At 44.4% G+C, this 23,788-nt stretch overlaps 1 protein-coding gene across 1 annotated transcript in view; it reads left to right on the top strand.

Moving 5' to 3' along the window:
* The window catches only part of LOC125463615 (ATP-binding cassette sub-family C member 3), a 145,522-nt gene that overhangs the window by 20,935 nt on the left and 100,799 nt on the right, over positions 1–23,788 (top strand). Inside the window, exons 2-5 of the mRNA XM_059653855.1 lie at positions 9,977–10,153; positions 13,784–13,909; positions 16,374–16,511; positions 19,302–19,427. Of these exons, the coding sequence (XP_059509838.1) occupies positions 9,977–10,153; positions 13,784–13,909; positions 16,374–16,511; positions 19,302–19,427 (567 nt within the window). The remainder of the gene's footprint in view (positions 1–9,976; positions 10,154–13,783; positions 13,910–16,373; positions 16,512–19,301; positions 19,428–23,788) is intronic.

Below are 23,788 nucleotides of genomic sequence, written 5' to 3'. Positions count from 1 at the left end.
GAGGGTTTGTATAGGCAAGCGGAGTGGGCATATCAAAGAGCTTCAAAACAATGGTGGAGCCTCTTGTATTTCGATCTTCATTAATATGAGCCTGTTCTGAAGGACAAGCTGGTTATGTGCCATTGACATCTCTTGACCCACTGTTTTGAGTATTTCCACGTGTCGTAGATCAGCTTCCATGTGAACCTCTTTGTTCACAAATATTCAAAGTAGCTGTGCCTGTGAACACTAACTGCTCACAAATGTTCTTTTGACTTCCCTTATTTTCACTGTTTGGATTATATTTAATATTAAGCTCGGTTAATAGTTAAGAGATTAGAATTTGCCTATCCCAGGTGAATGGGGCATTGTTTTTATTAAATTCGCTCACTGGTATATTATCAGAAATGAGATGGCTAGGTTGCTGAATGTGCTTGTGATACTGAGCTTGTGTTTCAGGAGTTCATATGGAAGCCAAGTTTGAAAGGTCCTTGCCTTCAGACAACCATTGGATACTTGCCTACCTTGTGGTGGTTATCCAGGACATCCGGCAGTGAAAGTGCTGTTAAACTGATTTTGGTGTCTGTTTTAAAATACATTGAAAGAGTCATTGCTGTGTGCATGCTCATTGGGTAAAGGGCCAGTCTTTATCCCTGTAACCTTGTCACGTCCCAAACAGTAGACAGTGAAGTACATTGGGGAAGCGAAGCGTAGACTTGGCAACCGCTTCGCAGAACATCTACATTCTGCTCGCAAAAAAGACCCTGAACTACCTGTTGCCTGCCACTTCAACGCACCACCCTGCTCCCTGGCCAACATCTGTCTCTGGCTTGCTACAGTGTTTCGGTGAATCCCAAAGCAAGCTGGAGGAACAACAAAATGTGAGGCTGGATGAACACAACAGGCCAAGCAGCATCTCAGGAGCACAGAAGCTGACGTTTCGGGCCTAGACCCTCCTTCAGAGAGGGGGATGGGGTGAGGGTTCTGGAATAAATAGGGAGAGAAGGGGAGGCGGACCGAAGATGGAGAGAAAAGAAGATAGGTGGAGAGGGTATAGGTGGGGAGGTAGGGAGGGGATAGGTCAGTCCAGGGAAGACGGACAGGTCAAGGAGGTGGGATGAGGTTAGTAGGTAGCTGGGGTTGCGGCTTGGGGTGGGAGGAAGGGATGGGTGAGAGGAAGAACAGGTTAGGGAGGCAGAGACAGGTTGGACTGGTTTTGAGATGCAGTGGGTGGAGGGGAAGAGCTGGGCTGGTTGTGTGGTGCAGTGGGGGGAGGGGACGAACTGGGCTGGTTTAGGGATGCAGTTGGGGAAGGGGAGATTTTGAAACTGGTGAAGTCCACATTGATACCATTAGACTGCAGGGTTCCCAAGTGGAATATGAGTTGCTGTTCCTGCAACCTTCGGGTGGCATCATTGTGGCACTGCAGGAGGCCCATGATGGACATGTCATCTAAAGAATGGGAGGGGGAGTGGAAATGGCTTGCGACTGGGAGGTGCAGTAGTTTGTTGCGAACTGAGCGGAGGTGTTCTGCAAAGCGGTCTCCAAGCCTCCGCTTGGTTTCCCCAATATAGAGGTAGCCACACCGGGTACAGTGGATGCAGTATACCACATTGGCAGATGTGCAGGTGAACCTCTGCTTAATGTGGAATGTCACCTTGGGGCCTGGGATAGGGGTGAGGGGGGAGGTGTGGGGGCAAGTGTAGCACTTCCTGTGGTTACAGGGGAAGGTGCCGGGTGTGGTGGGGTTGAAGGGCAGTGTGGAGCGAACAAGGGAGTCACGGAGAGAGTGGTCTCTCCGGAAAGCAGACAGGGGAGGGGATGGAAAAATGTCTTGGGTGGTGGGGTCGGATTCCTCATTTTCTGCTTGGGGGAACCTACAGCCCTCTGGATTTATTGAGTTCAATAATTTCAGGGCCTAAACTCTCCCATGTCCCAGCCCCTCCACCCCACACACCAGGCCTTGTTACCACACAGCCTGTCATTACACACCCCCCTGTTGTTAGTCACTAACAGTCCCCATTTACAACTACTCACCCTCCCAGCCTGATCGTTAGCAACTCCTTTGTCTGTCCAACTGTCTTTCTGTCTCCTTGGGCTCTATCCAATCATTTACTCCGTATCCCACCCACCCACCTCCCTATTTACTGCATATAAACTGACGTTTTCCCAGCCACCATCAGTTCTGACAAAGGGTCACGAACCGAAGTGTTTAACTGTTTTCTCCTCCACAGATGCTGCCGGCCTGCTGAGCTTTTTCAGCAACTTTGTTTTTGTACCTATGAAGTACTGCTGTTCTTAAAATTCAATCTTGGGATTTAAACAGTTTATACAGCACAGATGTCAGGCCATTCTACCCATCTAGATCATTATGGATCTTTTTAGAAAAACAGTCAGTCCTCTTTACCTTCTCTTTCTATAATCCCATAAGCTGGTTATTTTTCTATTATTTGAAAAGACCAGAATTTATTGTCCCTAGTTACCCTGACTGACAATGTGGTGATAGTTGATAGCAGTTTGATTTAACTGCAAGGTATGTGTTGGGCCACTTTGAGGGCAAAACAAAGTGAGGCCTGGGGGGGTTGGGGGGTGCGGGTAACAATGAAAGATTACTAGAGGGTGTTGCCAGATGGGTTGGATTTTTAACAGCAATCCACCAGCTGCATGGTTGATAATCAGAAAAAAACATCAATGCTTTTTGTTTAAAAGTTGGACTTTGAGTTGAATTTCATATTTCGAGCTGTCCAGGCAGGTTTTGAACTTGTGCTTTCTGATTTCTTATCAGCTCAGTAACAGATGCGCTGCACCACCTTCTCTTTCCCTGTGATGACGTTGGCTGAAGGATAAATGTCAGCCAGGGCTCAGAACTCTGTGCTGTTTTTAGTACAGTGCGATCATTATCCCACGACTGTGGGTGTGGGCCCTTGAGACTAGAATCAGGCTCGGGTCTGATCTGAATAAGATACCCTGTAGAAACCAGCCAGTCAGTTGAGATGGTTTGTGCTGATGTGTTACAGTTGTCTTTCCTGCTGTTTTGGACTTGGCTGCTCAGTTCAGTGAGATGGTGGAGTGGAACTGGACCCACAATACAATTAGAAAGGGTATTCCAGGATTTTGACCCAGTGACAGTGGAGGAATGGCAATATATTTCCAAGCCAAGATGGTGACTGGCTTGGAGGGGAACTTAAAGGCAGTGTTGTTCCCATATATCTACTGATCTTCTTCTTCAAGATGGAAGTGGTCATGGCTTTCGAAGGTGCTGTCTGAGGATATTTGTATTTCTGCAGTGCACCTTGTAGATAGTAGCAGCAGTATACACTGAGCGTTAGAGGTGGAGGGAGTGAATGCTCGTGGATGTAGTGCCAGCCAAGCAGACTGAAGCTGGTGGATGGTGTCGAGCTTCTTGTGATGTTGGGGCTGCACTCATCCAGGCAAGTGGGGAGTATTCCTTCACACTCCTGACTTGTGCCTTGTAGACGGTGGACAGGAGGTGAGTTCCTTGCAGTATTCCTAGCTTCAAACCTTCTCCTGTACCTACTGTCGCAAACAAACTGAAGTTGCTGGAAAAGCTAGCAGGTTTGACAGCATCTGAAGAAAAAAAAATTCAGTTAACGTTTCAGGTCTGGTGACCCTACCTCAGAACTGATGATAGCTAGGAAAACTTTGATTTATATGCAGGAGGTGGTGAGGGAGGAGGTAAATGGGCAGGTGTTACACCTTCGCCAGTTGCAGAAGAAGGTGCTGTGAGGCTGTGGGGTGGTGTTGGGAGTGAAGGAAGGGTGGACCAGGGTATCCGAGAGGAAATGTTCCCTGTTGAAGGTGGACAACGGAGAGGAGGGGAATATGCAACTAACATCTCGCTGAAGGTGGCAGAAAAGGTGTCTGATTTTCTGAATGTGGATACTGGTGAAATCGTGAGTAAGGACAAGAGAAACCCTGTGACTTGTGGAGTGGTAGAGGGGTGAGGGCAAAAGTGGGAGATAGGTTGGATCTACTTTGAGGGTCCTGTCAATAACGGTCTGGGGAATCCTCAGTTGAGGAAGGTGGATATTTTGGAGGCTGTCTTGTGAAGTTGGCCTCATCTGAACTTGTGACAAAATTGAAGGAACTGGGAGAATGAAATGGAGTCTTTACAGGAAGCAGGATATGAGGATCTATAGTCCAGGTAGCAGTGGGAGTCAGTGGGTTTATAATGGATCTTCATGGCCAGTCTATCCCCAGATATGGAAACAGATGTTGAGGAAGTGAAGGGAGGAGCCTGAGTTAGACCAGGTGTAAGTGAGGGTGGAATGGAAATTGGAAGTGAGATTGATGAACTTTACCAATTCCAGCTGAGAGAGGGAAGCAGCACTGATGATATCATCAATGTATCTGAGAAAGTTGTGGGTGGGTACCCGAATAGGACTGGAATAAGGAATGTTCCACAAGAGACAGGTATAAATGAGGCCCATGTGGGTACCCATGGCCACCCTTCAGACCTGAAGAAAACAAAAGGAGTTAAGTTTCAGGGTGAGGATGAACTTGGCCAAGTGGAGCAGGTTGGTGGTGGATGGTGATGGTTCAGGCCTTTCTTCCAGGAAGAAGGACACAGCCCTGAGACCACCCTGATGGTGGATAGATGTGTGAAAGGATTGCACGTCCATGGTAAAGAGGAGGCAGCAAGAGCCTGGAAACTGGAAATTTTGAAACTGGCATAAAGCATCAGGAATCACAGCTGTGTGTGGGCAGGGACTGGAGCAGGGGAGAGAAGACTGAGTCAATTGAATTCTGTGGAGCAGGAGCAGGCTGAAACTATGGGTCTGTCTGGACGGTCTTGTTCATGGATTTTCCAGCAATTTCTGTTTTTGTGCCTGATTTACAGCAGCTGCAGTTCTTTTGGCTTTTATCTTCTAGCCACTGTTTAAATGGTGAGTTTCTGATCAATGATAATCCCCAGGATATTGATAGTGGGGCATTCAATGATGTTAACACCATTGAATGCTAGGGGATGGTGCTTAGATTGTGTCTCTTACTTGTGATGGTCATAGCCTGGCATTTGTATGGTTGGAATGTTACTTGCCACCTAGCAACCCAAGCTTGGATATTGTCCAGATATTGTTGCATTTGAACATGGACTGCTTCAGTATCTGAGGATTTGCGAACGATGCCAAACTTGTGCAATCATTGGTGAATATCCCTACTTCTGACCTTATGATGGAGGGAAGGTCATTGAATCAGGTGAAGATGGTTGGGCCTAGGACACTACCCTGAGGGAACTCCTGCAGAGATGTCCTGGAGTTGAGGCGACTGATCTCCAACAACCACGACCATCTTCCTATGTGTCAGACTTTACCACTGATACCCATTGATTCTGTTTGATCCAAAGCTCTAATGAGATCAGGAGCCATGTGGTCTTGGCAAAACCCAAACTGTGCGTCACTGAGCAGGTGCTGCTTGGTAGCACTGTTGATGACACCTTCTGTCACCTTACTGATTGAGAATAGACTAATGGTGTCCTCCTTTTTATGTACAGAACATACATCGGCAATTTTCCACATTGTCCGGTAGATATCAGTGTTGTAACTGTACTGCAATCCTTTTACACATCTATCCACCATCAGGGTGGTGTCGGGGCGGTCTGCTTCTTCCTGGAGCAAAGGCCTGAACCAGGGGACTCAGTTTAGCAGGGCCAGGGGACATAGTACGTCAGGCAGCATTAGAGGAGCGGGAAAGCCAACACCTCAGGTCAGGACTCCTCATCAGGGCACCTGTGTTCCTGAAGATCCACACTCTGCAGCCCTATCTTTTACACTGTGCTGGGCGCTTCCATCATTGAGGATGGGGATATTCGTGGAGCCGACTCCTCCGATGAGTTTTTTTTAATTGTCCACCACCATTCACGACTGGATGTGGAAGGTTTGCAGAGCTTAGATCTGATCTGTTGGTTGTGGGATCGCTTAGCTCTGTCTATCTCTTGCTGCTTTCACTATTTGGCATGCAAGTAGTCCTGTTTGGTGGCTACACCTGGTTGACCCCTCATCTTCAGCTATGCCTGGTGCTGCTCCTGGCTTGATGGTAATGGTTGGGCAGGGGATATGCTGGGCCATGAGGCTACGCATTGTGCTGGACTGCAATTCTGCCATTGATGGCCTACAGTGCCTCATGGATGCTTGGTCTTGAGTTGCCAAATCTGTTTGAAGTCTGTCCTATTTAGCACGCTAATAGCGCCACATTACTTGATGGAGAGTATTTTCAATGTGAATGTGGGATTTCATCTCCATGGTCTGTGTGGTGGTCGCTTTTACTGATGCTGCCATGCTCAGATACATCTGCAGCTGGCAAATGAATAAGGATGAGGTCAGGTATGCTTTTCACTCTTGGTTCCTTCACCACCTGCCGTAGACCTAGTTTTGCAGCTGTATCATTTAGGAGCTGATCAGCTCGACCTGTAGTACTTCTGCCGAGCCACTCATGGATGTTGAAGTCTCCTACCCGGAGTATGTTTTGTACCCTTGCAATCCTCAATGCTTCCTCTGTGGAGGAGTACTGATTCATCAGCTGAGGAAGGATGGTGCGATGTAATCAGCAAGAGGTTTCCTTGCCACTGTTTAACCTGAAGCCTTGAGACTTCATAGGGTCCAGAGTCCATGTTGAGGATTCCCAGGGAAACTCCCTCCCAACTATATACCACTGTACCGCCACCTCTGCCAGACCTGACCTGTCGGTGGGACAGAACATCTCCAGGGATGGTGATGGTGGTGTCTGAGACATTATCTGTAAGGTATGATTCTGAGAGTATGACTCAGGCTGTTGCTTAACTAGTCTGAGACAGCCCACCCAATTTTGGCACAGGCACCCAGATTTTAATGAGGAGGACTTTGCTGGATCTTAGTTGGATAATTAATACAAATAACTGTCTATGAATCTTGGGCCTTATCTGGATTGTGCAGAATTGTCAAGGAAATACCAAATTTGAGCATTGTGAATTTGTATATAATAACAGCCAAAAGCTGCTGGAAACAGTGGATCAGGTAGATTCTGCAGAAAATGAAATCAATTTTTCTGTTAATCAATCTGGAGCACTCCAGGTATCCTCTCCTAGCTCCAGTCTGTATGTATGCATTATCTACGAGATACATATGGTTTGATTTGATTTATTATTGTCGCATGTACCTAGGTATGGGGAAAAGCTTTTTGTTTTGTGTGCAGATTATGCCATTCAAAGCGCATTAGGATAATGGAACAGAGCAAGGAATGCAATATTATGGTTGTGGAGAAGGTGCACAGAGCAAGACCAACATTAAAATTAAAATTAGAGGCCCATTCAGAAGAGTAATAACAGCGGGAAGAAGCTGTCCTTGAATCTTTTTTCATGTATATTCCAACTTTTTGTGTCTTTTGCCCAATGAGAGGTGGAAGAGAATATAACTCGGATGGGAGGGGTCTTTTGATTATGTTGGTTTCAAGGCAGCAGGAAGTGTAGATTTAGTCAGTGGATGGACTGTTGGTTTGCAAGATGGGCTTGGTTCAGTAGGAATCCAGACATAACTGTTTACTACTAATAGTAAATATTAGCTATTTTGAGAGTTTGTGATGCTGGAAGAGAAACCGTAGTGTGAATGTTTTCTATTTTTGCTATGAGGGTTTTGGTGTTTGATTGCAGAATTCCAGTTGGCTCTAGTTTATCTTTCAATTTTCACATGTATCTGTATTCATGTACAGAAATACAAATATACACTTACAAAGCCAGCAATCACAGATTAGATTTTATTGTCTCGTGTACCTGAGTACAGGAGCTCACTGAAGAGTGGGCAGAGTTGCCACTCTCCGGTGCGCTCTCAGAATTTAATAGTCAGAATAAAAAACAAAAGCTGAATTTAAGAACAGACAAAAGGAATTGTCCAGATCACCGTCTCCATTGCTGCCATGAGTCTTGAGCCAGGCTTCCCCCAGTGCAGGCAGCACTGGATACCATCACAGTGGTGCTGTCACAGTAACACCCGCTGCTGATGCCACTGTCTAGAGCCCTGTCCCTTGCCACTGTCTGTGCTGGATGTGCCAATGCTGAAGTTGCCACACTCTGATACCATTGCTCACCACTGGCCCCACTTCAGTGATGCCACTGCCATCTTGGAATCAACTGAAGTATCAGAGTCCACATACTTCCTGGAAAAAAGGAAGGGTGTAGCCCTTTGAACCAGCACTGGCATCAGCGCCTCCACTGGTGCCGGTGCTGCCACCACCTTGAGTCCTGTGCTGGGTCCAGGACTGTACAAGTCGCCAAGCTCCAGTGCTGTCTCTTGCCACTGATCCCAAATTTGCTGGTTTCTCCATGGCCAAGCTCTCCAAGGGCAGAAGGTAAGAACTGTGGTGAAAAGTAGAAAGGTAAGAAGAAAAAGTGAAATGGACAGAAGAAAGCAGCGGACGAGCAGGAGCCTGAACACTGCTACTCCACTGTTGCAACATTGGATTAGCATTGTTTCAGTATGTGTCTGATCCTGTTTAAGGGGATCAAGTGAATCCACAGTTAATACCTACCACTTGTCTGACCAGGCTTCTTGCTGCCTGTGGCAGCCAGTTTCCTATAGTTCACATAGTGCCTTCTCCTTGACAGTAAATCCAATTTATTTATGAAGCATGTTTAGCACCAGAAAATGTCCCAAGCCTCTTCACGGGAGCATTTAGGAGATGATGGCCTCATGGCATTATCGTTAGATTACTAATCTAGAGATCTGGCTAATATTTTGGGGACCTGGGTTCAAATCATGCCAATGCAAATGGTGAAACTCTGGGATTAAGAATCTAATAATGAGCACAAAACTGTTGTAAATTGTTGGGAGAAACTCATTTGGTTCCTTAACGTACTTTGGTGAAGGAAATCTGCTATCCTTGCCTGGTCTGACCTGCAGGTGACTCCAGACACAGCAATGTGGCTGACTCTCAACTACCCTCTGGGCAAATTAGGAATGGGCATTAAGTGATGGCCTGGCCAGTGATATCCCTGTCCTGTGAACAAATCAGAAAAAGGTCAAAGATTGTGACACGGGCCACGTGAGATGCTTAGAGGTGGCTGATGATTTGTCAAAGAATTGTGTTTTAAGGAGCTTCTTTATTATATTTAATGATGTAAAACCAAATGGAAAGAACCTAAGGGGAGGACATGGAGAAGCTGCCAAGAGAATAACCAGATTGAGTACAAAGGTGGCAGATTGGCTGTAAAGTGGGCAAGTATGAGGATATTCAAATAACTTGTTTGCTTTTATTTCAAAGGGATCAAAGGAAAATGAATAAAGAAATCTTGCTATTGTTGTACAGTTTTTTAGTGATGCTGCATCTGGAGAATGGTAGTATTGGTCTTTGTTTTGTTAGGAAGGATATTCCTAAATCCAGTGGTGGTTCACTGGATTGGGTCCCTGGGATGTAAGGTCTGTTCTATCAGAAATTCAGTAAACTAAATTCCGGAGGGAATAAATTTCAGAGTTGATGAACATACAAGATGCTGATGGTATATGGTCGGTAGGTGCTAAGAGATTGTTCGCACTGATCAGGGAGTCTTAAAAACAAGGCAAAGTCTCAGGATAAGGGGCTGATCTCTCGACACCGAGGTAAGAGATCTCTTTGCTTAGAGGATTGCAAATCTTTGGAATTCTCTCCTTTTCTTTTAATTGAGGTTTGTGGATGCTCCATCATTGAATACATTTTAAGGCTAGGAGAGAAAAGCAATCTCATGGAATTGAGGGATGTGGGCAGTGGGAGAAAATTGTGGAGTTGAAGCCCAAAAGGCCAAGATGGTATTGAATGCTGAAATAGGCTATAGTCTACTTGCTGCTCCTATGTTTTCTGATCCTGTATGTTTTTAAAGTGATGCAGAGAGGTTGCCAGGGAATTTTGGAGTCTACCCAACTGGTCCACCAGTTAGACATTAAAATCCAGGATGTACAAGGTGCCAGACTGTAGAGTTCCTGTGTCTCTCCCATGCTGACTTCTTTCTGTTCTGTTACTCCCTTCTCTGTTACAGGATCATAATATTACAATAAACACAGACAACCCAGATCTGACAGAATGTTTTCAGAAGACGATCCTGGTTTGGATTCCATGTGTGTACTTGTGGGTGATCTTCCCTCTTTACTTCCTGTATCTCCGACAGACCAATCGAGGTTACATCAGGGTCACAGTGCTCAACAGGATCAAAACAGTAGGTGTATCATTCACGAGAACTCAAGGTTTTCTGCTGCCAATTTTTTTTCTTTTCTCAGATCTAGCAGGAGTTGTACAAAGTCGATGGATAAAGATAACCCTGTGCTACTTCATTCCAAGCGACAGTTGCCTCTGACTAAAAACCAGAAGAACTGCAAATGCTGTAAATCAGGAACAAAAATGGAAGTTGCTGGAAAAGCTCAGCAGGTCTGGCAGCATCTGTGAAGAAAAAAATATCCGTTATCGTTTTGGGTCCGGTGACCCTTGCTCCCGAAATGATAAATGATTATTTTATTTCTTCACAGATGCTGCCAGACCTGCTGAGCTTTTCCAGCAACTTCCACTTTTGTGACAGTTGTCTCTTCCTGGTGCAGAGACATCTTCACCAACTTGGGGGAACTGAACTGTGGTAAAGCTGAATTTGACAATTGGGCCCATTTGGTACTGTAACAGTCTAAACTGAAACCTTTTAATTGACGTACAGGTGTTTGGAGACTCTATAAAGGGAGCTTTGCTCTGTACTGAATCCCTTTTAATTTTAAACTGTCTTCATTTCTTGCGTGCACTGGAACTGAGCACAAAAAGCCACACAAAATAACTGTGGTGTGATGTAATTTAAAGCTTAATTGGAGTTTACAACCCCTCTGTCTGTCTAACAACCCAATTGAGTAAATAACAACCAGCTGATTCATTCTCCAGGCATTTTGGCTTCTAGAATTCAATCTAGCAACGATAGTTCTGATCTGCCCTGTCCATTTTGCTGTCTTGCAATGTAAGCTACTCCATTTGAATTATCTAAGTGTGTGAATAAAATATCTGCATCTCTGAATTCAGTTAAAACCTGATTAGTGGTTGGAAACACCCAGGGAATGGTGGTATTCGGTGTAGGCTTGTTAGCACTGAGGAGAGGATGAAAGGGACAATTAGAAAAGGAAACGAATGGAAAATAAAGTAATCAAGTGACTGTTAGTGCTATTGGCATTGCATGAAATGCCAATATTTGTCAATCTGCTGTGTGTGCCAGAAGGAAACAGCCTCGATAATTGGTAAAGTATCTTGTATTTCAAAGATCTCGTACGCACCTTTTTATTGAGAGAATGAATAAATCATTAATACACAAAAATACAAAATAACTTCTGTGCAAGTGTAGCTTTGCTGATTAGACCACCATTTGGTGCCTATCACTGCCTGCTAGGTGGTGGACAGATAGGCTTCAACCATAACAATCTGCCTGTTTTTGGTACTGGCACTCATGGTGCACTGTTAGGAAAATAATTCCTGGGTTTAATCTTGCAATAATGAAGTTGGTCACATTTCAGTGACCGTTGTCTGCATGTCTTAACAGGGGCAGGTGACAAAGAAGGGAAACAGTCACCATTCTGCCTGAACTCGAAAGAAAGCGCCACAATTCTACACAGAATTGCTGGAACACTGCAGCAAGTCTAAGACAGATGTTGGCCAGGGAGCAGGGTGGTGTTGAAGTAGCAAATCCTCCTTTTCTAATATGCTGGTGGTGCCTAGGCAGGATAGGGGAGTAAAACCAAATACATTTACTGGAAATTATGCATGACAGTAAAAGAAAGGAAGTACAGAAAATCCGGAGTCTGAGCAGGCACAGGAAGCTGCCGAGTTAGCCAGGCTGACTGCCTTGTACGTGGGAATTGCAGGCTATTCCACTTGGTGCTTTGTTGCTAATTCTCTCCGTTCATGTTGCTGCATCCTGTTCACATGTGGTTTGCTTTCACGATTGCTATGGTGGACACTGACATGACTAACTGTGATCATGGTGTGGCTTCTCCAAATAAGCCAATGGCTCATATTGTATTACAAGTATAACAAAATAAATTGACCCAAGGAGCTTCACTGTCACAGTACTATCAAATAAAATGACATGGAGCCATATGAGGTATTAGGCCACGCTTGTTCAAAGAGGTGGATTATTAAAAAAATACTTTGTGGAGGAAAGTGAGTGTGAATGAGAAGTTTTCAGTAAAAGAATTCCAGAGCTTTATCCCCAGACACCTGAAGGTATGGCTGCAAATGCTGCAGAAATTATATTTGGTGTTTCACAGCAGATGGGCTGAGGTAGGGGAAATGATCTTCCAGAGATGTTGTTCAGCAGTCTTAGTACGCAGATGGGTTCAGGGACTCATCTCCGAGCCAAATATATCATTAGGGCTTTATGCAGCCAGCTTCATTCTCTGCCAGGGAGAGGGATAGAGTTTGAATTGAGGATCAAAGACAGTGATTGGTCAAATGCTGTGTTTTAGATGATGTTGCCAAGGGGTATTTGAGAAGTAAGAAGGGCCAAGGAATGTTCATTGGGAGACACCGGAGGTGATGGTGCAGGAACAGGAAGGGAGTCTGTTGCAGGTGATGTGCTGCCAATGATTATATCCATGAGAACAGAACCAGAGCGGTCTCAGTAACCTCATCCAGCTGATGGACAATGGAGAGATATTAGAGGAAGATTGCAGCCATAGATACAGTCGACCATGCTTACAAGATGAGGAGGGTTAAAAATCAAGTATGCTGAAGAGACCAGAATTAGCCCAAATACTGAGGATGGTTGTGTGGCTATAGGAGATTATGGAGATAGAAGGGCTAGGTTTTGTAGGAATTAGAAGCAAGGGTTGGAATTTATAATATTGAGGTGTTATTAAATCCAGAGAAAGCACAGAACAAGATCGTGCTTGAAAGGATTTGATGCAATTTGGGACATGGCCAGCAGAGTTTAAGATGGCATCATGTTTATGCAGGATGTAATGTGGGCAACTGACAGGAGTGAATACGAATTGTCAATTCTGAAGATAACAAAAACCAAATGATCTGTGGATGCTGTAAATCAGAACAAAAACAGAAGTTGCTCAGCAAGTCTGGCAGCAACTGTAAAGGAAAAAACAGTTAACGTTTCAGGTCTGGTGATCCTGAAGATAACACAGATCAGCATGAGGGTTTCAGGAGCAGATGAGAGAGAGAGAAGTTGAATGATGTTGTGAAGGTGGAGCTGTGCCAATCTAGCAGCAGGCCAGTGGTCGCCAGAAAAACTGGTGATCTTGAGGGAAGAGATGTCTATCTGTTTCAACTAAGTCTGGCTCCAAAGTAGGATGTCTGGTTTGAAGTGTGGGATAAAGAGAATCTTATGTGTGAATTGGTAATGTGATAGTAGAGTCCAGCAAATATCCTAACACCCAAGAATGATTAACTTGTAGCGTCTCCTAGATGGAACATCAAACTATCACTGGGAGTTTGAATATGGCCACTTCACTTCCAGGGAGTGCCTAATCAGCACAGTCAGCAAGTGCATTGACCATCCCAGGACTGGTACCTGTGATCTTAGCCAGTTAAAGACCAGTAGTTGTCCAGAGGCAGCTTTAGGATGTTGCCAGCTTCAGGCCTGTATCCTCCTCTCCTTTCACTCAGGGGGATGCGGCCTTCAAGGAGGCAGCATTGGGCAAAGTGTTCATGTGGATTTCTCAGTAACACCTTTTTGCAACCTTTCAAATCTGACACAATATGGGTTTGTGTCTGAGGCACGCAGTAACTTAGAAACACGTCCTTTCTATTATCGGTGTGTTCTGTGTTAGTCTGGTGTGTTGCCTGATTACTGATTCTTTGCATTCTGCAGGGCCTGGGGTTGCTGTTGTGGATTGTCTGCTGGTTGGATCTCTTCTGTTCCTTGGCTGAAGTAGCGAATAATCAAGCAAGAGCTGCAGCATATTTCATAAGCCCCTTGCTGCTGGGAGTCACAATGGTGAGCAGAGCATTACACAGTACTGTCACTGGTACACTGCATGATGCCATGTGGTATGTCATTAGGAATTTGGAACACTGATTAACATTCTAAGTCTGCTACACTGAGATGTTTGAATAATTCTCCATTTTTCTCTGAATTGTGGATTCCCCTCCACCTCTTGCTGTGTTCCAAAAGGGCGTGGTAGAGATTGTGAAACTTACTGCACCAATAACCCTGGTATTATTAATCAGGATTGCATCTGCAGCTGTTCACCTTCTCATCTCATGCTCTGTCTTGATTGTAAAGAGAACACCTCCAGCCAGGATCAGCAGGCATTCATGGGTCTGTGGATCCTGATTTCATTTGTGGCTAGATGAACTGTGTAGTACTAATGAAGTGACCACTTGCTGTCAATGAGTAGAACCCAGGAGGTCAGCAGCTTCCCATGCCTCAAGTTTATTGTATCCTCCCTATATTCATTCCTGCCAGCTGTGAATGGTTCCTGAAATCCTGGTATTGATTTCCATACTTCCTGACCTGTACATACCTTATATCTTTAGGAAGCCAGCTGTCCTCATGACTCCAGTCCTACACAAATATTGATTCTTGACTGCTATCTGAATTGGACCAACAAACCCCTGAGAAGATTCACTGGGCTGATTCCTGGGATGTGGGTTTTCTCTTAGGAGCACAAGTTGGGCCTGTACTCATCGGAGTTTAGAAGAATGAAAGATATTCTTATTAAAATGTAGAACTGTCTTTGGGTTTGAGAGTTTGTTTCCTCAGTGGGGGCATAGCTTCAGAAGCAGCGGTCTCCCATTTATGATGCAACTTAGGACAAACGTCTTCTCTCAAAGGGTCTTTAGCCTTAGCAATCTCTCCCCAAGAATGGAGGTTGGGTGACTGTCTACATTCAAGATCGGGTAAGGCAGATTCCTTATCTGTAAAAGAGGCTAAAGTCATCGGGGGACAGTCAGAGAACTGGCGTCAAGGCTGTAGTCAGATCAGCCTTGGCCTCAATGAATGGCAGAGTAAGTTCTGCCAATGGACTGTTCCTGTTCTTATTTTTTGCTTTCTTATGTTAGTTGTATCAAACCACTGTAGCATTTCTAATGATGGGAAATCAGTACTCTCTTTGAGAGTAATGCCCACATTTAGACATGAACTGAATACTAAACTAAAACTTCAGTTGGCATTAGATGGAGTTTGGTCCTTTCAGTCTGAGTGACGCACTGACAGAGTTGGGTGAATTTCAGTTTAATGAGCAAGGGCAGGATCAGCCCCCACGGCTGATATCATTGCTAACACTGGACGAGAGGTCATTCATCTATTTGACTCTATTAAACTGGAACAGCGGGTGACTGTTCAGCCCCTTGAGTCTACTTCATGCTGACCATGATATGGCTGAGCAACACCTTGAATGCCATTTCCCCTCATTATTCAGTATCTTTGAATACCTTTTCTCCAACTAAAGTCATTTCCATTTCAATTTGAGAATTACAAACGTCCCCAGCTTCCACAGGGTTTTTTGGGGAGAGAGTTTCTAATTTCCTCTAACCCAGTGTGAAAAGGTATTCTGATATCATCCCGGAATTGTCTGGCTCTAATCTGAAGCTTATACCCTTGGTACTCCCACCACCTCACGAGAGGAAATAGTTCATATCTTTGTCCCACCAGATCAGCCAAGAGGCAAAGACTAGAGTCTTACAGCTTGGAAACAGACCTGTTGGTCCAACTCGTCCATGCTGACCAGACATTCCACTCTGACCTAGTCCCAGTTTCCAGCATTTAGCCCATACCCCTCTAAACCCTTCCTATTCATGTACCCAGCCAAATGCCTTTCAAATGTTGTAATTGTACCCACCTTCCTGTCAGCTTGTTCCATGTACATCCCACCGTCTGTGGGGGGAAGAGTTACCCCTCCAGTCCCTTTTATAAATCTTTCCCATCTCACCTATGCCCTCTTATTTTGGACTCCCCACCTTTGGGACGGACCTTGGGTGTTCACTATATCCATGCCCCTTATGATTTTATAAACCTGCATAAGGCTCCCCCTCTGTCTCAGATGCTCCATGGAAAATACTGTCCCAGCCTATTCAGCCTCTTCCTGTAGCTCAAACCCTCCAGTTCTGACAACACTCTTGTAGATCTTGCCTGCACCCTCTCAAGTTGAACATCTTTCCTGTAGAAGAGCAATCAGAATTGTATGCAGTATTCCAAACGTGGCCTCATCAATGTCCTTTTGCGGCTGTAGCATGACCTCCCAACTCCTATACTCAATACCCTGAATAGACAGCATTTTGGCCAAGATCTGAGATCCAGAGCCTTGAAGACTGGTGCCCTTGGTTATGAAGTGGACGCACATTTATTCTTTACTTAGACTATAAAAGCGTACACAATGTACAACTGTGAGCGATAGCACCATGATGTGAAAAGATAATTGAGGCTTGGCCATTTCTAACCCTCGTCGTTGTGGTTTCAGTTACTCGCTACATTTCTCATTCAGTATGAGAGATTACGAGGGATCCAGTCGTCTGGTGTGCTGTTCTTCTTCTGGCTGATCATTGTGATTTGTGCTGTGATACCATTCAGATCAAAGATCCTGGGGGCACTCAATGAGGTAAGCACAGGAGGGCTGAAGGGCAGCCGAAGTATTAATTGGAATATGTCTACAAATTTTAAATGGAATAATCTCTTCATTCTTTAAATGTGAGGTCAGTACGTTCCCTATCACAATGAGGATATTGTAGCCACTGGCCTAGAATAGGCAAGTCATTATGGATTGGAGGAAATAGGACCGGTGATATAGTTTCAAGTCAGGACGGTGCATATCTATTGCCCTTGCCCTTTATAAATGATAGAGGTCATGGGTTTGGAAGGTTCTGTCAAAGGGGCCTTGAGTTACTGCAGTGCAACCTGTAGATGGCACATATTGCTGCTCCTGTGTATCACTGGTGAAGGAACTGAATGTTGAAGATGATGGCTGGAATACCAATCAAAGAGCTGCTTTTGTCCTGGACTGTGTCCTTCAGTATTTTTGGAGGTGCAGCCATCCAAGCAAGTGGGGAGTATTCCATCACAATCCTGACTTGTAGAAAGTGAACAGCCTCTGAGGAGTCAGGAGATGAGTTACTTGCTGCAGGATTCCTAGCCTCTGACCTGCACTTGTAACCACAGTTACCGTTGGTGTGATCAGTTCAGCTTCTGGTTAAACGTAACTCCCAGGATTCTGATAGCGGAGGTTCCAGTGGTTACAATACCATTGAATGTCAAGGAGAGTTGTTTAAGTTCCTTCTCTCCTTGGAGATGGTCGTTCCCTGACACATTTGTGAATCTTTCTTGCCACATAGCCAACACCCAGACTGGGCTGTTAGGTGTTTCTGCATTTTGATGTGAACAAGTCACGTGATGCTGAACATTATGCAATCGTTAGCAAACGTGCCCACATCTGACCATACAGTCAGCATTTCCCGGAGTTTGCAAGGCTCTGTATGTGCGTGGTTGCTGTTCCAAGCACAGTGGTCATCGACAGAATGGCAGTTTGTTGTTCTGTATGTCACTGCTGTACGTGGGCCTTGGAAGCCTGAACAGCCGGGATTAAAATTAGAGTTAGTGCTGCTTATGTTGGAGGGGAGGGTATTAAAGCAGCTGAAGATGGCTGGGCAAGAGCACTATACTGAAGAGCTCTTGCAAAGATGTTTCAGGACTGAGCTGACTGACCTTCAACAGCCACAACTATGTTCTTGTGAGCCAGGCATGACTCCAACCAGTGGAGAATTTTCCCTCTAATTCTCATTGAATCTAGTTTTACTAGGATCTCTTGATGCAACATTTAGTCAGATGCTGCTCTGATATCAAGCACAGCATTCTCCCCTCACCTCTGGAATTTAGCTGTTTTGACCAAGGCTGTAATTAGTTCAGAAGCTGAGTGGCCCTGACAGAACCCAAACTGGGCATCAGTGAGCAGGTTATTGCTGAGCAAATGCTGTTTGATAATGATGTTGATGATATCTTCGTCATGTTACTGACGTTTGAGATTAAATTGATCAGGCTGCAAGTGGCTTGTTTTGAGTTTTCATACTTTTTGTGAACAGAATGTGGCTGAGCAATTTTCTAAATTGTCAACCACATGCCCTGACTAGGGAAGTGGTTAATTCTGGAGCACAAGTTGTCAGTACTATTGCTGGAATGTTGTCAGCGCCTGTACCTTGGCAGTATGCAGAATCATCAGATATTTCTTGACATCACTTGGAGTGAACACAGTTGGCTGAAAACTAGAATCTGCAATGCTGGGAACCACGGGGACATGCAGGCAGCACTCCTGGCTGCAGATGGATGCAAACACATCTGCCTAATTTTTTATTTGCAGTAATGTTTACACGTGATTGAGTTTGGAGATATCTTTGGAGCCTCCAGCTTATATTAGTTACTAGTTAACCACCACAACTGATGACTTGATGTGACAGAACTTCAGAACTAAAGTCAATTATTGTATTTTTCCACCCTGTCACATGCTTCTATTTGCTGCATGTGTAAAAGCCCCACCAGGTTGACGTCTCATTTTTGGACCCGTTCGATGCTGCTCCTGGCACGTCCTCCTGTGCTAATCAGTTTGGTGGTATTGGTAGAGTTAGAGATTCTGGCCATGATGTTACACTTAGCGGGTGGCATCGTGGCTCAGTGGTTAGCACTGATGCCCCACAGTGCCAGGGACCCAGTTTTGATTCCAGCCTCTAGCAACTGTGCAAGCTCCACACAGACATTCTCCCCATGTCTGCCTGGGTTTCCTCCCAACATCAAAGATGTTCAGCTTAGCTGGATTGGCCATGCTAAATTACCCATAGTGTCTAAGTGGATCAGCCATGGGAAATGTAGGCTTACACGGATAGGATAGGAGCATGGGTCCGGATGGGATACTCTTTAGAGGGTCAGTGTGGACTCAATGGGCTGAATGGCTTGCTCTTACACTGTAGAATTCCTGGTTGATTACAATTCTGCAGTTGCTGTAGATGGTGTACAACACCTCGAGTGCTCAAGTTTGAGCTGTTGCGTCTGTTCAGACAATCCCATTTAGCAAGGTGGTAGTGCTACACCATGATGGAGGGCATCCTCAATGTGAAGACAGAACTTCAGCATGCAAACTTGTGGGGAGGAGTTGGGGGTGGCCGTCTTGAGACAATGCTGCTCTGAACCTACTGCTAAGATGACTGGGCTCAGGTTAGCAGGGCATGTTGAATAAGGACGGGAATGGATCCTCTTGTGGTACAAACAGGAGCTTGTGTGGAATTCACTGTCACGTTGAAAGGCTTTCAGCAATACTTATGGGTTTCACCTGAGACAGCCATACAGCTCCATCCTGAGGTGTGAATGAATTGCTGACAGTTTCCTCTGTATTGTTCTTTCTCCACAGGATGGAGTCCTTGATGTCTTCCGATTCACCACCTTCTATATCTACTTTGCCTTAGTTCTAATCCAGTTCTTTCTCTGCTGCTTCAGTGAACCTCCTCCATACTTCTCAGCAACATCTTCAGATGAGGTGAGTCCAGCTACTAAAGTTTGTAGGTCTCATTTCTGATCCTCATGGCCTCAAAGTCTTCAGTTAATTGTGGATGCCAGGAAATTCACAAGCCGTGTCTAAAAGTTGTCAGTTGTGCTTTGGGGGTAAAATGTTTGCTATTGAAACAGAATGCTGTAGCCTCTAGGTTGTTGAGCATATAATCTAGGCTAAAATCAGTAGAGGACAGCGTGGAAGCTGCTCTGTCAGAGATTCGTAACCGAGGGAGAGCTGCTCTGTCGTTAAATCAAGGAGTTAAATGTGTGGGTTAAGATTCCTGTGGGGGATATGGATTTCATGCCATCAGACACTGGCAGCAGATCTGGAATAAAAATGAGTTGTTCTGTTGGGGCAGGTTTCACTCGAAGTATCCTGGGACCAGTGGCTTGGTGAATGAAATAACGAGAGCTGTGGAAAAATCTGTAAACTAATTGGTGGGGGGGTGGTTGGTTGGGAGAGGCGGATGTGTATATTTACAAAAACAGTGAATATAGCAGCATTACAGGGCAACTATTTTTGGTAATGATACCCACAATGGGACAGGAAGGGACAAAGTATACAAGCATAAAACAGCTGCAATTGGGTCAAAAAGGGGTTAAAAAGTAGTAAAAAGACAAAGGTAGTGGCTGTTTACCTAAAGCTGCATAGTATTTGGAATAAAATAAATGAATTAACAGTACAAATAGGAATGATCTTCTAGCCAGATCAGTGGAGGATTGGGAAAGTTTTAAAAGCTGACAAGAGGTGACCAAAAAATCAGGAAGAAACTTGCAAATAATATAAATACAGACAGGTAAGAAGTTCTTTAAATCTAAAAAGGCAGTGTAAAGCAAACAGGAAGTGAAACTCTTTGGAAAATGAGGCTGTGAAAATATTCTAACAACGGAGATCCAGAAAATGGCAGAGGAGTTAAATACTTTGCATCAGCCTCCACGGTGAAGGACATTAATAGCATTGCAAAAATACTATATCAAGAAGCTGAAGTGGGTAGTTCGGGGACAGGGTGGTGGTAAGTAAACATAAATATCTGTCAAGAAATTATACTAGGAAAACTGATGGGCTAAAGGACGACAAGTTGCCTCGATCTGATGGGCTGCATGCTAGGATTTTAAAGGGACTAGCCATAGAAGTAGTGAATGGAAAAGTCCCAAAAGACTGGAAAAGTATCAATGTAATACCCTTCTTCAAAAAGGGAGGGAGACAAACTGGTATCAATAGGTCATTAACTTAGTGTCTGTTATTGGAAAAATGTTACACTACAAAGGAGTTTATTTTCATGGATGTATTGGATGTAATTGCAGAGCACTTTGAAATACGTCCTGTAATCAAGCAGCAGCAGCACAGCTTCATAAAGGAGAAATCGTGCCTGAAATTTATTATATTTCTGTTACTCATTCACGGGATGAGAGCACCACTGGCCAGGCCAGCATCTATTCTCTATCCCTAATTGCCCAGACGGTAGTTAAAAGTCAACCACATTGCTGTGGCCCATCACATGTAGTCACATGTAGGCCGGACCAGGTGACAATGTCAGTTTTCTTCTTTAAAGGATATTAGTGAACCAGATGGATTTATCTGACAGTCGACAACAGGTTCACAGTCATCATAAGACTCTTAATTCGAGATTACTTTTTATTAATGAATTCAGATTCCACCATCTGTCGTGGCAAGATACAGACTTGGGTCCCCAGAACGCTACCTGGGGTCTCTGGATTAACGGACCGACGATAATACCACTAGGCTATCACCTCCACTAATTTGAAGACTTAACAAGCCAGATAGATAAAGAGAAACCAGCAGATATAATATGTTTGGATTTCCAAAAGGTGTTCAATAAGGTACACGTAAGACTTAAGAGCCCATGCTGTTGGAGATAGCGGGACAGAGGGTTGGCTAATCAACAGAAATCAGATACTTGGGATAAGTAGAGGATTTTCAAGATGGCAGTCACCACTACTGATGTACCAGAGGGATCAGTGCTGGGGCTACAACTTGTGATCAATATTAATGACTTGGATGAAGGAACTGATTGCGCCTATAAGGGATGTAGACAGGTTAAATGAGTAGACAAAATACTTGACAGATGGACTATTTTGTGGGGGAATGAGGTTACGCATTTGGCAGGAAGAGTAGAAGAGCTGAACATTATATGAAGAAAGACAGCCGGAAGCTGCAGCACCGGGATTTGGGGGTCCTCATGCAAATTTTGTAATCAAGGAATTACAGGACTGGGAGGAAGGATAATGGCTGAACAGGAATTTGGTGTGAGCTAGAATATGGGGAGCACAACTTTGGATGACCTTAGGCTTTGAACAGGATAGGATGTAAGTGGATGTGGAGATGCCTTGGGATAGTCCAGTCTGGTGAGAACAAAAGCATGGGTAGAGGGTTTCACCAGCATAAGGGTTGAGGTGAGGCACGGGATTGTGAGATGTTAGAAGGTGGAAACAGGATATGTGGTTGGGCATTCCACCTGGGATTAAATGCAACAAGAAATGTTTCAAACACAAGTTTAGTCTCAGTCTGTTGCCAGCAAGAGGGATTGAGACCGTAGATAGAGAAGACGGATAAAAGATAATGGCTTTGGCCTTTCTAATATTTACTTGGACGAAAGCTCTCCCCAGTGACTAGATGTTGGATATACATCTGATAATTTAGGGATTAGTTGTTGAGAAAGGTAGTACTGTTGTAATGCAATTACAAAAAAACTAGCATCTACATTCAGTAGGTAATAGGCGTAGCAAATTGATAATACTAAAGGATTACCCAATTAAGACAGAAGTGAGTATGATCATTGTTGAGACAGTACTGCAAGGCTGGAGATGTCGGCTTTCATATAATCTGTTAAATGGAGGCCTGGTCTGCCCTGTCAGTTGAACATAGAAATCATCAGAAGGCCCACAACACCAGGCAATAGTCCAACAGGCTTATTTGAGATTTGGATCGCTGCACCTTTGTTGAGTGAAGTGGAGGGAAGTGCACAAGCAGAGAATTCTGTGACTTCTGACTTTGTCCAGCCCAGTCCTACACCAGCACCTCTGCATCGTGGAAATCGTGTCACTGAATTTTTAAAAACGGGGAAGTTCTTTGTGTTACCCTTGCTAGTATTATCCCTCAACCGATATCATTAAATCTGTTCAGTTGCCATTTGTCACATGGTTTCTGGAAACTTTGGGATGTTACAAAGTTGTTAGGTCTTGGATCAACATAGCAATTTTCTTGTGTAAAGAAGATACAACAACAGGATTTGATCCGAGTTTGCGCAAAAAGTGAGAAACCTCAGGAAACAAATGTTTGGAGACAACTGACTGCTGACTCACTGCCGCACAGTACAGAGATAGCTGTAGTGTATTGAGCCAGGCACTGAAGACTGAGCTTCCCTTCTGCCCTTATTTAGAAGGAATGCAAGTACAGGAGGAAGCCAAGCAACCTGCAAGCTTTTCTGCAATTCAGCTTTGCCTGGGCTGATCTGTATCTGAACAACCAAAGCATTTGAATAATTCCAGAATCTCATCTCCATTCAAATACAAGTTAAAATTGTTGAGATTTATGTGCTTAGATTTGTGCACCTAAAATGTGGGTTCAATTTGATTACCATGTTTTTGTTGGCTGAGGAGCAGCCCAACAGGAACAGTAACAGTGAAACTAATCTCCGTATTCTAGTCATCCAGAGTTACCAACATTAACAACTTGCGTCAATATAAAAAGTTTGTTTCAGTGAACAGATTTTTGTCAATCCCTACCCAATTATTAGAACTCTAACTGGGAGCTTCCAGATTAACCGAGATTTACTGGATGTGTATGTCCCGATGTTGGACAGGGGTCGACAAAGCCAGAAGTCTCACGACACCAGGTTATAATCCAACAGGTTTATTTGAAATCTCTCAAGCTTTCAGATTGTAGCCCTCAGTGGTCGACAAAGTCACACCATTTGTATGATCTTTTGATCTCTCTGCCTATAAATTCTGTCTGTGTGCTCTACTCCCTCACTTCATCTGATGAAGGGGCTGCACCGCGAAAGCTTGTGATTTCAAATAGACCTGTTGGACTATAACTTAGATTTACTGGAATAATAACATGGATAAATTTGAGGCTGAAATTGTGAACAAAAGTAGACCATGCAGCCGATCGAGATTGCTCCAGCATTCAGCTAGATCGAGAGTGATCATCTGCCTCAGTGCTTTTTTCCCTGATTGTTGCCATAATTCCTTGTTATTATAATACTCCAGAAATCAATTGATTTCTGACTTTAACTTGCTCAAAGATTGAGCTTCCATTGCCCTCTGGGATAGAGAATTTCCAAGATTGCCCACCCTCTGAATGAAGAGATTCAGGAAAATACA

Source organism: Stegostoma tigrinum, chromosome 22 (assembly GCF_030684315.1).
Source record: "Stegostoma tigrinum isolate sSteTig4 chromosome 22, sSteTig4.hap1, whole genome shotgun sequence".
Classification (NCBI taxonomy): domain Eukaryota; kingdom Metazoa; phylum Chordata; class Chondrichthyes; order Orectolobiformes; family Stegostomatidae; genus Stegostoma; species Stegostoma tigrinum.
Note: the sequence above shows the minus strand (reverse complement) of the source record. Positions and strands in the feature narration are given on the sequence as shown.